Source organism: Harpegnathos saltator, unplaced genomic scaffold (assembly GCF_003227715.2).
Source record: "Harpegnathos saltator strain DR-91 unplaced genomic scaffold, Hsal_v8.6 scaffold425, whole genome shotgun sequence".
Classification (NCBI taxonomy): Eukaryota; Metazoa; Arthropoda; class Insecta; order Hymenoptera; family Formicidae; genus Harpegnathos; species Harpegnathos saltator.
The window spans coordinates 1,280,449-1,292,646 of record NW_020230234.1 but is presented as its reverse complement, the minus strand read 5'-3'; the positions used below and the strand labels follow the sequence as shown (position 1 = coordinate 1,292,646).

Genomic DNA, 12,198 nt, shown 5'->3' with positions numbered 1-12,198 from the left:
GGCGCACGCTGGCGAAGACAGAGCGAGGGAGAACGAGATAAATGGAGACGAAGAGAGAGAGAGAGAGAGAGAGAGAGAGAGAGAGAGAGAGAGAGAGAGGAAGAAAGAGTAAAGGCTAGACAGAGAGCCAGGAGAGAAGGGGCGGGGAGGACAGGAGGGCATTCCCCGGAGTGGCCATCTCGCGCGCATTTTTTCCTCCCTCCTCGACTTCCACCCCCAGCCTCATGTCTCTTTATTTCTCTCTCTCTCTCTCTCTCTCTCTCTCTCTGTCTCTCTCTCTCTGTCTCTCTCTCTCTCTCTCTCTCGTCCGCTACCTTCCTCCTTCTCCTCCCCGGTCGCCCTCTCTTGCCATTTTGACTCACCCCGTGGCCGCGCGCGCCTTACCCGTGGTCGTCCTCTCCCCCATTGTTGAGCACCGTGTGTTCCACCCCGGCAAGGGAAACAATGTCTAATTTCAGTTAATGCGGCCATAATGGCCGTCGTTGCATCGGCCCGCGGAACTTCGACGCCGGGAGAGAGAGATAAGTGAAATCCGCGCGCGCCGCCACTTATACGTGCATCCCCGTGATCCACGTGTGCGCGCGCGCGCGCGCGCGTGTGTGTGTGTGTGTGTGTGCGTGCTGGATTATCGACTCTTCTCTTCGGTGGATTTCATAACTGCTGGAGATCCGCGCGGTTGCGAATATATACGATTACTCGCAACCAGAGGGCGGCGGAAGGGCAGCGGGAGAGGGAGCGGGGAGGCGCTGATCGGCCGGCTGGCCGGCGGCCGAGAGTCGATCGATCGATCGGCCGATCGCGCGGTAGATAGATTGATAAGTCCGGGCTCGCCGGCACTCCGCACGCGGATACGTCGAGTACGGAGTTCTGAGTAACGTCGAGTCTCGCCGGTCCCGCTCGCGAGAGAATCTCCCCGTGAGAACGGCCCGTGTGATTAGCGGTAAATTACGCGCTGCTTAATTTCGTTCGGTGTGCGATCCCGCGCGCGACGGCGAACGGACACGATCGAGTCGCGAGAATTCGTCGGCGAGATAGCGCTAGAGCGATAATTGGGCGAGAAGTTTATTAATGAGTCTCGCGAGTACACGCGACAACTCTTCACGCTACCGTTCGTGCCTTCCTCATTGCAGCCATTTTAAACGACGACGTGCGAGGCGAGAAAATGCGCTGTAAAAGACGTCTCAGAGTACATGCACGTAAATAGGCATGTCCACAAAATGACACTCGCGATCGATCGTGCAGATCCGCGAGACAGTCCGAGCACTTTCCTTCTGCTCTGACAGGCACTGAGTGACTGCAAAATTAACGTGACAGAATAACGTGTAAGCTAGTAAGTAGGAGGTAAGTTGCATGTCACGTTATCGGGGTAACCGCGCGCAGTGAGAGCCGCGAAATTAACGTAAATAATCCGCCATGTCCGACAGAGAGAGAGAGAGAGAGAGAGAGGGGGGGAGGGGAGGGGGATAGTTGGTTCGCGATATAATTGCCGTCGATACGTGATCGTTATTGGGAGCGATAAACCGTTTAATCGGCGGGGAAAAAGGTAACGATCAAGAACGCGAGAACTCGCGGCGGGATTATTGCGCAATTATTAGAATATCGCGAGTAATCGCGAGCGATCGGGAAGAAAGCGAAATGCCTGCCGATGTATGTACAGACGGACGGACGGCGCGCAGGCATGTGCGTAGACAGGCTGGAGCGAGTGATCGGCGCGAAACGCGTGCAAATAAAGGACGTGAGAACGGGAAGAGAAAAGAGAAAGAAACCACCGCCGCCGCTGCGTGGTGTGTGTGTGTGTGTGTGTGTGTGCGACGACGGCGACGGGCAGGGAGAAAGAGCGTGAAAGCAGAATGAGAGGAGAGAGCGGAGGGAAAGAGAAAGAGGAGGAGGAGGAGGAGGAGGAGGAGGTGGAAGAGGAGGCGGAGAGCGAGAGCGAGAGCGAGAGCGAGGGCGAGAGCAAGAGCGAGAGCGAGGCGGTTCGATACATTTCTGTTGTGCAACGCCCGCGTAATTATAACGGGCGTGCGGGACGGTCGTTTGATAATGACTTTCTGAATGCAGGTCTCCGACGATGAAATTAGGGTTATTTGCCTCTCGAGTTCTCTCCGCGTCTCCTCTCGACTCCCACCTCCCTCCTCCTCTTCCTCCTCATCCTCCATCTCATTCTCCTCCTCCTCCTCTTCATCCTCGTCATCGTCGTCGTCGTCGTCGTCGTCGTGTGTTCTGTCTCCTTTTGTCCCGGTGTTAACAAACGTCAGACGATACGCGTCTATGTGAGGGTTCACGGAATTCAGCGTACGCGAGAAATGCCGGGGAAAAATGAGCGGGTAGTTCGCGAGTGGCTCTTTCAGTCTCGAGCGAGCTCTGCTCGAGTCTCGATGTCTCGATTAGCACGGGGAGGGCGAAAATTCGGGGGTATTTCACCGTCAAAGTCGGATACCTCGTGAACGCGCCAACTGGCGTGTTTGATTTCGGTAATTTCGAGGCTGCAACGTGAAGCCTCTCGGCGCGGCGCGCGGTAAAATCGGGCCAACGAGAAACTGTAATCTTTCACTTGTTTAGCTCGCGCGCGTCGACAATTCTTTCGACATTACATCGGTAATGCGCGCGCGCGCGCGATGGAAGCACGCTCGAGCGTAAATGGGTTAATTAGCTGGGTGTACGCGTTTATAAATTACAGCCAAGCGGCCATTTGGATGCACGGGATATCGAGCGCTGTTGCTCCCTCCCCTTCCCATCTCGCTCCCCTCCTCCTCTCTCTCTGTCTCTCCCTCTCTCTCTCTCTCTCTCTCTCTCTCTCTCTCTCTTCTTTCCGTCGCGTTTTCCTTCTTCTGAGCAAAGATACCGAGAGAGGAGGCGCGAAGCAACAGCTGCGGCTTGTAAAATAAACAGCGCAGATTTATTGCGACTATGAAGAGAAACGTGCGCGCCGCTGAACGAATGCGTTTCTAAGTTCCTCGTTTTAACGAGCGTATTAAGTACGTAACGGAGCCTTGTAGTCGCGAGCGCTATCGGCGCATCGCGATTGGTACACTCGATAGCTGCGCGACCAACTGAAAAGTGCTCAACGTGATAAAACTAATCTCCAATTCCGTACTCGTGCACCGGAAAAAATCGACTAACAACACACACACACACACACACACACACACACACACACACACACATACACACACACACACACACACACGTGCTAATGTGTGCACGCGTCTTTTCCGCGAGAAGGTGAACTCGAAAAACTTAGACGCTATCGCGTCGCGTGGAAATGCATTGTGCGGGACTCTAGTCAGGATGCACGGGGCATAATTTAAATGCGTTAAAAGCCACTTATTAACATACCGCGAAGGATCATCTTCACGGGGTTATTAGAGATGCAGAAAAGTATGATTTTCGCAGGATGCAAAATCATGGCGAAATCCAGGCTGACTCGCGAGACCTGTTACCTTCGACTGAGCAGCTCGCTGATATCCTTCCCGCACAGAAGCCCCGGTGTGTGTCCGGTTCAGGATTCACAACGCGTGTCCCTTCGATCTCGACGTCCTCTCGCTCACGCGTTCGCCTTTGGAGGAAAGTGCAGGGCTGATCGCGAGGCGATAACTCATGCATCGACGCGCGCGAGCGCGACAAGCAAAGAACATACGACAGATTTACACACACACACACACATACACACACACACACACACACACACACACACATACACGCGCGCGCACGTACGGACATCATTACTATCACCGTCATCATCATCGTCGTCGTCGTCATCATCATCATCATCATCATCATCATCATCATAATCATCATCCTCGAATAGACAAGAGGAACGGGGAGGATGGTTGGCGAGGTGGCGGGGGAGGGGGAGGAGGGAGGGAAAGCGCCGGTCCCGGAGTAAACGCGCCATCTCCCGTCCCGAGCGCTCGCAATTAAGGGTTAATTAAATTGAGCGGCTTCCTAGATTTCTGTAATCATCGCGGACAGTATCTACGGGGTAATCTTCAGCGCATCCTGTCTGCCTCGAGGGCCCCACGGAAGGAAGGGGCCCCCGAGGTAAGGTCATGCACCCCGCTGACCTCGGACCATCGTCTCCCTCTCTCTCTAGTTCTCCTCTGCCTCTCTCCCTCCCCGCCGCTCCATGCGCCCCGCGCTTCGCGCGCCCTTCACCGCGCCGTCGTTCTCTCTCCTCCTCCTCCTCCTCCTCCTCCTCCTCCTCCTCCTCGTCGCCGCTACTCTCCTCTCGCTCCTGCAGCCCTCCCCCTCCCTCCCGTCCTGCTGCACTCTTCCTCAACTTCCTCCCGACGTACTCCTGCCGTTGCTGCTGCCGTTGCTGTTGCCGTTGCTGCTGCTGCTGCTGCTGCTGCTGCTGCTGCTGCTGCTGCTGCTGCTGCCGCCGCCGCAGCCGCCGCCGCCGTCACCGCCGTCGCCGCTGCAGCTCCCGCCGTCGCTGCCGGCAACCCCTCTTGCCCCTGTCTTGCCCCTCCCGCCCCACCGCCCCCCTTTCGCGGCCATCCGCCCTTCGCGCACTCTTCTTCTTCTCTCTTTCCTCCTGCTCCTCCTCCTCCTCCTCCTCCTCCTCTTCCTCTTCTTCTTCTTCTTCGTCTTCTGCTTCCTCCGCCTAGCCCTCCTCTTCCCGCTACCCGCCGCCTACTCTGCCCTTTTTCTTTCTCTCTTTCGTTGCCGCGCGCCTTTCGTGCGAGCGTACATACGCCAGAGGCCAGGTGAGTGTATACAGAGTTACGTGCCCCGCTCGCGCGCGCGCGCCAGCGACTCGAATTATTATCAAAGAGCGGGGCATCATCGCGGATAATGGGCGGATGTCGCTGTGACAGGGCAGAAAACGCGACGTCTTCTCCGCGCTTCTCGTGTACGTTCCTGTGGGAAAAAGTGCGCCGCGGACGAGCCGCCGCCGCCGCCGCCGCCACCGCCGACGCCGCGAGTCTCGTGCGAATAATCGTGCGCGGGCTTCTTTCACCAAGTGCAACTACGACGTTTCGCTCGCGAGACCCGAGAACACGCCAAAGGACTGGGAAGTCGCGAGGCAGCTCGACAGGAGAGAGGAAGGACCATCCTTTCGCGGGGGATGCTCGCGGCGGGATGATAGACTCTCGAAATACGCAGGTAGACGTTGAGTGCCGCTTAATTGACCCTCCGCGCATGGGAGAGAGGGGGGGGGCAGGGAATACCGCAGCTAATTTTTCGTATAAATCTTTTCGAATTTCATCATATTTTTCAGTAACGCACGAAAATAAATTTTTAGATATGTAGATATCAAATTTTCTGGCGGTGTGCAAACAATCGTAAAAATGTGTACAAGCACACACATGAAAGGCACCGTAAGAGGCAAAACGTCGATATATTGGCCGCTTGCGAAATTTCGCAATACTTTTTATCGGCCATTTCTCTCCGTGTATCGCTGGACTCCGACAAGGTGGAGTTATCTTTGAGAGAGGGTCAAAGATTAAAACGAGATACCTTATCAATAAGATGAATTATCTCGCTACGTCGAGGCTCTCGCATTCGTCGATCTTTCGCGCTCAGCCATTCCGACGGGCCGAGTTTGAAGGACAGAAGACGCGTCGATAATTCCCGTTGATTCGCTCGTCCCCGTCGAAGGTGTTTTCCTCCGGAGACGCCGCGCCGCGTCGCGCCGGCGCGCGCGTTTCTCTCGGGCCGACGCGTGCGGCCGCGCCGCGCGTAAAAACGCGCGATTCAGCGGGTTTACGAGCGCGGGTGCGGGTGCGGGTGCGGGGGCGCTTCGGGGCAGACGGACGGAAGTGGCTGCGCGCACACCTGGGCAGGCCGCGAGAGCCGATGACCACCAGCGAGAGCGCCTCCTCTCGTCCTCGTGCGCGCGGCGGAACAAGGTTAGATGTTATCGGCGCGCCGCGCGAGTAGCCAAGTTCAAGAGCGGAGGAACGTGGAATCGCGGGCGGGGGATAAGGCGTGGGAACCTCTCGCGGCCTTTCCACGAGCAGCCGCAATTAAAAAGTCGCCGCCGCGCGACGGAGTGCACCGCGCACTTGGCCGAAAAATTACGGGGAACGCTGTGCGCGTTCGACGTCGATAACGCGAATCCGCGCTGATAAGGTCCAACGTCTAACCGATATCTGCTCACCTGATGCTGACGGTGCGCTGGACTCGTCACTTGCGATTGTTTTCGCGGAATTTCCACGTGCGAAATAACGCTCATGCATCGCCGCGTAAAACCGCGCACACAGTCGGGGGATCGTGAAGATAGATTACTCAAGTTAGAAACTTAACCGTAACGAAAGCTCAGGTCAACGTGAATGATTTCACAATGCAACATGATAAGACGAGCGAGATTGTGAAATTCCTCGTTGATCAATCGTCAAGGAATGCGCTCAGAGAAGCGTCAATTTTCGCATACTTCTCTGCGTACGCCGTGCGTATGCACAAGGTATAAATAACAGACGCAGAGTGACGTATATTCCGCAGGTCGATCGGTTAGGAGAAGCGCGGAGTATCGCGAGAGCTCGATTCGGGGGCCGTGAGAGCCGTGCGACGGAGAGTTTAACGGGTGATCACAGCGAGTCGCATCTCGCGAACGTTATCATATCGAATCGATAGCCCGGCGACGCGACGTTTCTCCAGATAGCGGATAGTCGCGAGACGGCCAGATTCGCACGGCGGCAACGGAGCGAGCAACGAGAACCAGGAAGTGGGCTCGCGTCGAGCGCAGCTCGCTCTCGGCATCGCGAATAGCTCGCGAGCCGTCGGATCGCGGACGCGTGCCTCGTCTCGAAGAACAGCGCGACGAACAAACGGAGACGTCTTCGCCGTCGTGCACTTCGACCTCGACACGCTCGGCACATGTGTCGATCCATTATGCCGCTTCGAACGCTTAAGGCGTCGTTTTATATATACAGGAGAAACATCGCCTCGTCACGACGACTTGCCGTTTTTCCTTGCAAATGACCCGCAAACGCGATTCAATGAGCAACCGGATCCTCGGGAAAAGATATCGCATGCGCCGTGACATTTTTATCTGCCTGCTTCTCGAATCAGAGAAATTGCATCCCGACTAACGACTTGGACGTAGTATAAGAAAGAACAGTAGGTTCACTCAGCACAAAATAGTGCGAGTAGGTCGTTTGTCGCGCTGCGACCGAACTGCACAACCAACAATATGGCGGCCAATAGCTCAGTCAAAATGTGTAACTCTGTAAGCAGCGATTGTGACCATATGACCGAATTTTTAATATAATATTGCTGTTTCATTCAAATCAGTAAAATGAATGAAAGAGGTGGGTATAAATGTTGCATAATAAACTGCAAAAGTGCAAATTTAAATTTGCAAAGTGTGTTAAATTTTGTTTTAATCAAAATGTGTGTCCCCTTCGAAACGATACAATATAGAAAAAAAAAAAGGCGGACCTCAATATCATTTAGTTTCCGAGATTTTTTACCTGTTACATTTGAAATTTAGCACCCCGTATATATATATATATACATCTTTCTATATTATAATTCGTAATATGCTGTATATTATTAATTATAATATTATTAACATATTATATTAATAATAGTTCATATTTTTATATTATATTATTTTATAATGTATATTATAGATTTGACAGTAAATATTGAGAAACAGCGATAAATCTGTTTTAGCTACTATTCATTGTCATTCAAATTATAACCCGCACACAACCGATAACACGGCGATAATCTTGTAGCACCTGAGCAAAAAAAACCACCGAGCTGAACTTACTGTTCTTTCTTATACTGTGACTTGGACAAATTCGAAATCGAGACTCCGATAGAAAAGCATTCCAACGTCCCGGGTTGACACATCAAGACTTTCGCAAGGACCTTCGTATAATTTCTAACGAATGATCGAGCAAAATAACGATCGCTCTGCCGATCGCGCGGCCGGTCGAGCGGGATTTGCATCTCGAGTTCTCGCGTGAAATTTTCCTCGGCGAAGAAAAGGTGAATCGGCGCTCGCAATATTTTCTCGAAGAATTTCCGCCGGACGTGTGCGACGCCGTCTAGGCGGCTCTCGATGCGATCACCCGGCGAGAACTAACGCTAATAAATCCGTAAGAAGGGTTCAGTACAATGCATACCTTCCCGGCGCATGCCCATCTTCAGGCACTTCTTCAAGCGGCAAAACTGGCACTGGTTCCTATGATGCTGGTCGATGGGACAGTTCCTGTTCCCCCGACACGAGTACGTCAGGTTCCGCCTGACGCTTCTCTTGAAGAAGCTCTTGCAACCTGCAAGCAAGCGGAGCGCTCGTATTAATTGTGATTCCCAGCAAAAAATCCGCTCAGGTTCTTTTCCATTCCCGTTCCGCAGGGCATTCAACAACAACAACAACAACAATGATGGTGATTCATCGGTCGCAAGTGACGCACAAATAGGAATGCAACGATAAATCGATAATATCGGAATGTCGATATATCGAGAGACAAAATATCGAATATTTATCGATATTTTCTTGTCTCCGATAAAATCGATATGTCGATATGAATTTTACTGATATTTCGTATTTTCCGGCTACAGCTCTGGGAGCCTATTCTCGGTTCTACGTTCTACGACCGAGATGAAAATTAGAAAAGTGAGTGAATTTACTGGAATATATATTATGTGATTGGTCGATGTCCAGTAAATTCGCTCATTTTTATCATTTTCACCTCAATCGTTGAACCGTGATAAATCTCCTGCTCGATGTATGCTCCGTAATCTCCGGCAAACGACTGCGGTTTATTATATATTTTCTAATAAGAATATGACAATAAATTATACGAAGATAAACATTTTTAAAAGATCTTTTTAAATTTTTCGTGTATACCCTTTATACGCATACCCCTATATGTGTACATTTTTTTTATATAACATATAAAATATCGATATTTTTCAAAATTATCGATATTATCGTTATCGATGGTTCTCTGAATGACGATAATATCGTTATCGATATTTTCGAGAAATCGTCGCATCCCTGCGCACAAAGCGAGACCAGGGCGAAATCAATTGAGCCAGGAAACCCGAGACAATCGGGTTGCCGCTCCGCAGCAAATTTCGTCAGTCTCGGGGAGCGAGCGTGTCGCGACAAAATATTACGGGTACCGGAGAGTCTTTTCGTTTTTCCGCGCTCTTCACTTGCTTCGCACGCTGCCGCAACTATAAACGCGAAAACTGAAAGATTTCAAGTACGAAGAGTACGAAAAGTTTCCCTAACAGATAATCGAGCGATATCGAGCGAGCGATCCGAGCGTCTCGGCGACTTGGAACGCAGCTTTCTCCGACGAGCAACAGCGACTACGATCGTCGGGCATCGCGAGGCCGATTCATATCTCTCGATATGAAAACATCCAGCAGCCTCCGCCGCCGGCCACGAGAGATTTCGTCTGTTCTTTTGAACTGCACACTGCCGAACTAGTGCAATCAGTTAGAATGAGACAACGATACTTTATTTTTTCTCACTTTAACTTATTGCACCAGTTCAGTAGCGCAGCTAAAAAGAACAGACCAATTACCTCCTGCGTGGACGCGTCCGCGTCAACTCGCGCGCAACGGTCGGCGCGATCGCGCGACGGATAACGCGCGCGCGCGCGATCGACGATCGTGAAAGACGCTCAGCGTCGGAGATCGGCCGAAGCCATCGGTGGAGCCGGCCGGGCGCGTGTTACGAGCAGCCGCGAACGCGACAGGAGGACTAATACCCGCGGGAGTAACTCGTTAAGTTTCCCTCTCGTTGCCGGACGCGCGCGCCCACGCGCAGAAACCGCAGGATTGCGTAGCGCGCGATCGGGGGGGAAGGAGCGGCCGGGAGAGCGCGGGGGGCTCGGACGATACGTGATTACGCAAATTCTGTAACATGCACGTTGCAGCGACCGAGTCGAGGGGGACCGATGCACCTTGGGCTCGACGTGGGCAGCGCGCGGATGCGCGAGGCCATCTCCTCCGGATGGGGATGAGCGCACGACGAGCGTGGTCGAGAGCGCCGACGGACTCGATCACGAAAATCCTATCAATAGCCGTCCCGACGAGATCGGCCGCACGCCGGTTGCTCTCTCCTGCGGCCGGCCGGTCGGCACCGGCGAAGCTTTCGCCGCCGATTATTCCGAGATATCGATCCGCGACAGGCGACGTGTGATCGATGGTGCCTGGATAATTTCGCGAAACGCGAAACGCGCGATGTCGCGGCCCGCACTCGACTCGAGAAGAGCGAGCGGTTTCACCAGGACTGCCGTCGTCGGGCCGTCCCAGGCAGTCGAGGCGAAACCAGAGCTAGGGAGATCGTCTCTTTTCGAGTTACTTTTACCTCTACTCGATTTCGTTGACGTGATCGTTTTTAACGAGACAAATTCCGTCATTAACGAGAACAGGACCAGATCAATCCATTCGTGTATCCTGCGTGGAAAGCCGCGAAGCGGCGAAGGTGACGTAATCGTATCGCGTGGAGCCGACCGGTGGTCGGCCGCCCTTCTGATTGGCGCGCGAATGGCCGTGCTAGCGGCTTCTTAATGAGCGGTTAGCTTAATTGTGAGTGGTAATGGGGCGGCGAGGTGGGGGCCCTCGATAAAGGGTAAGAACTGCCGTGGGGTGACGCGCGACACGACGGCCGGCGCGACACAATTCGATTTAATAAACAGCGAGGCGAGCAATAACTCCGCGTCGTAAAAACACGTGGGACACGCACGTGAACCGGGCAACGCGGACGCGCGCGCAGCGTGCCGAGGTTAAAAGGTGATCGGGCCGCGCGTTGCGTTTAATTAAAACGGGCTCCGCGCGCGCGCGCGCGCGCGCGCTCACCTGTGTGCTCGTAAGCACGAACGAAACAAAGTCGGAGACTCGTATTAAATTTTCGGAGGAGCGAAGAGGTGCGATGCGGTGTGTGGCATTGCGATCGATTGAGGAGTCTCGGTAGAGGTCGGCACAAATCGACGATTAAGATTGAACATTCGTCATAAAATTCATGATTCAAGCAGGATCAGAGAGAGAGAGAGAGAGAGAGAGAGAGAGATCAGATTTTGCAAAATTGAAGGACGGCGGGGGGGGGGGGGGGGTTTAAATTTGTCAATTTTACAAAATCTGAACACACAATTGCAAAGAGTATGAGATACACTACAATTTTCATATAAACTATTTTTATATATGCCTCGTATTTTAAGAGATACGCGTTAAAAATGAAAATAATTTTTTTTTCGAAGGGCGATTTCACCCTCTCAGACTAGAATTCGAACGACGAGCGAAAAAATGGTTTTGCGTTACGAATGAATTGTTTTTTACTTCCACACAAAGTTTCATAATTTTTTGAACTTCCGAGTTCCCTATGTTTCCTTGTCAGTCAGACGAGGTGAGCAAGCATAATTGCTTGACAAACACGTCGCACACTGCGTTTATTCGCTGCGTTTCAAATTCGTGTTTGATGACGCATAATTAACAGGCCTGTTCATCGAGAGATCAAGATAAAACGCAAGTGGAACAGAGAGAGATGATCAGGTTAATCAGGTTCATGAGACAGTACGGAATGGCGGAATATGGAGGTAACGGAACGTTAAGTAATCCCGAAATGAACGCCGGGAGGGAAAATATCCGAAAGGAAATGTTGCGTATCATCTGGAATCCCGCGGCGATTAACGCTGTTCATCAATCTCGCCCGGAGTCAACGGCGCACCGTCGGCGTCGTCCCGGCCGCGCGCGCTCGTACAGCGCGACAACGGCAGGATTATCCCCTTGTGTCGACGAAAGGTGCCGTGTCGGTCCTCGCGCTACGCAGCGTCGCCGCGGCATTTGTCACGTAATTTAACTAATGACACCGCCCCGTTGAATGCCGATGCGACACGTAAGCACGTCGCCACGAAATTATGCGGTGCGGGCGGATATCGCAGTTCCTCCGTCGCAAATTCGCGACGGCGGCGGTAACGCTCGCGGGCGACGCGATACGGCTCGCGCTGAAATTACTTATACTCGAGGCTCGAGGATCGGCGGGGAATCGCGTGCGCGCGCTTCCACAAGGATTACGTGCGGCTGCACTCGGCGCGAGCGCGCAGGTGAGGCCCGGGCGAGAGGGAGGAAGGCTGGATCGAGAGCCTCCTCGAGAGGTGTAGCGAAGTCGGCTATCGCGATCGATGGCACGACGCGTACACATAGATAAGTAGTTATACCGAGCTAAGTCGGCAATTTATATCGTAACAGGACGCCCGCTGCGCACGAACTTTCGAATCGAGA

General features: G+C 53.0%; 1 protein-coding gene across 3 annotated transcripts in view; it reads right to left on the bottom strand.

Annotated features, from left to right (window-relative positions):
- LOC105184236 (COUP transcription factor 2) overlaps positions 1-12,198 on the bottom strand; it is a 63,800-nt gene that overhangs the window by 27,888 nt on the left and 23,714 nt on the right. For 2 of the 3 annotated variants that reach the window (XM_025301463.1, XM_025301464.1), the window contains exon 2: positions 8,076-8,234. In XM_025301463.1, coding sequence (XP_025157248.1) covers positions 8,076-8,234 — 159 coding nt within the window. The remainder of the gene's footprint in view (positions 1-8,075; positions 8,235-12,198) is intronic. The other variant, XM_025301465.1, reaches the window with a different exon arrangement.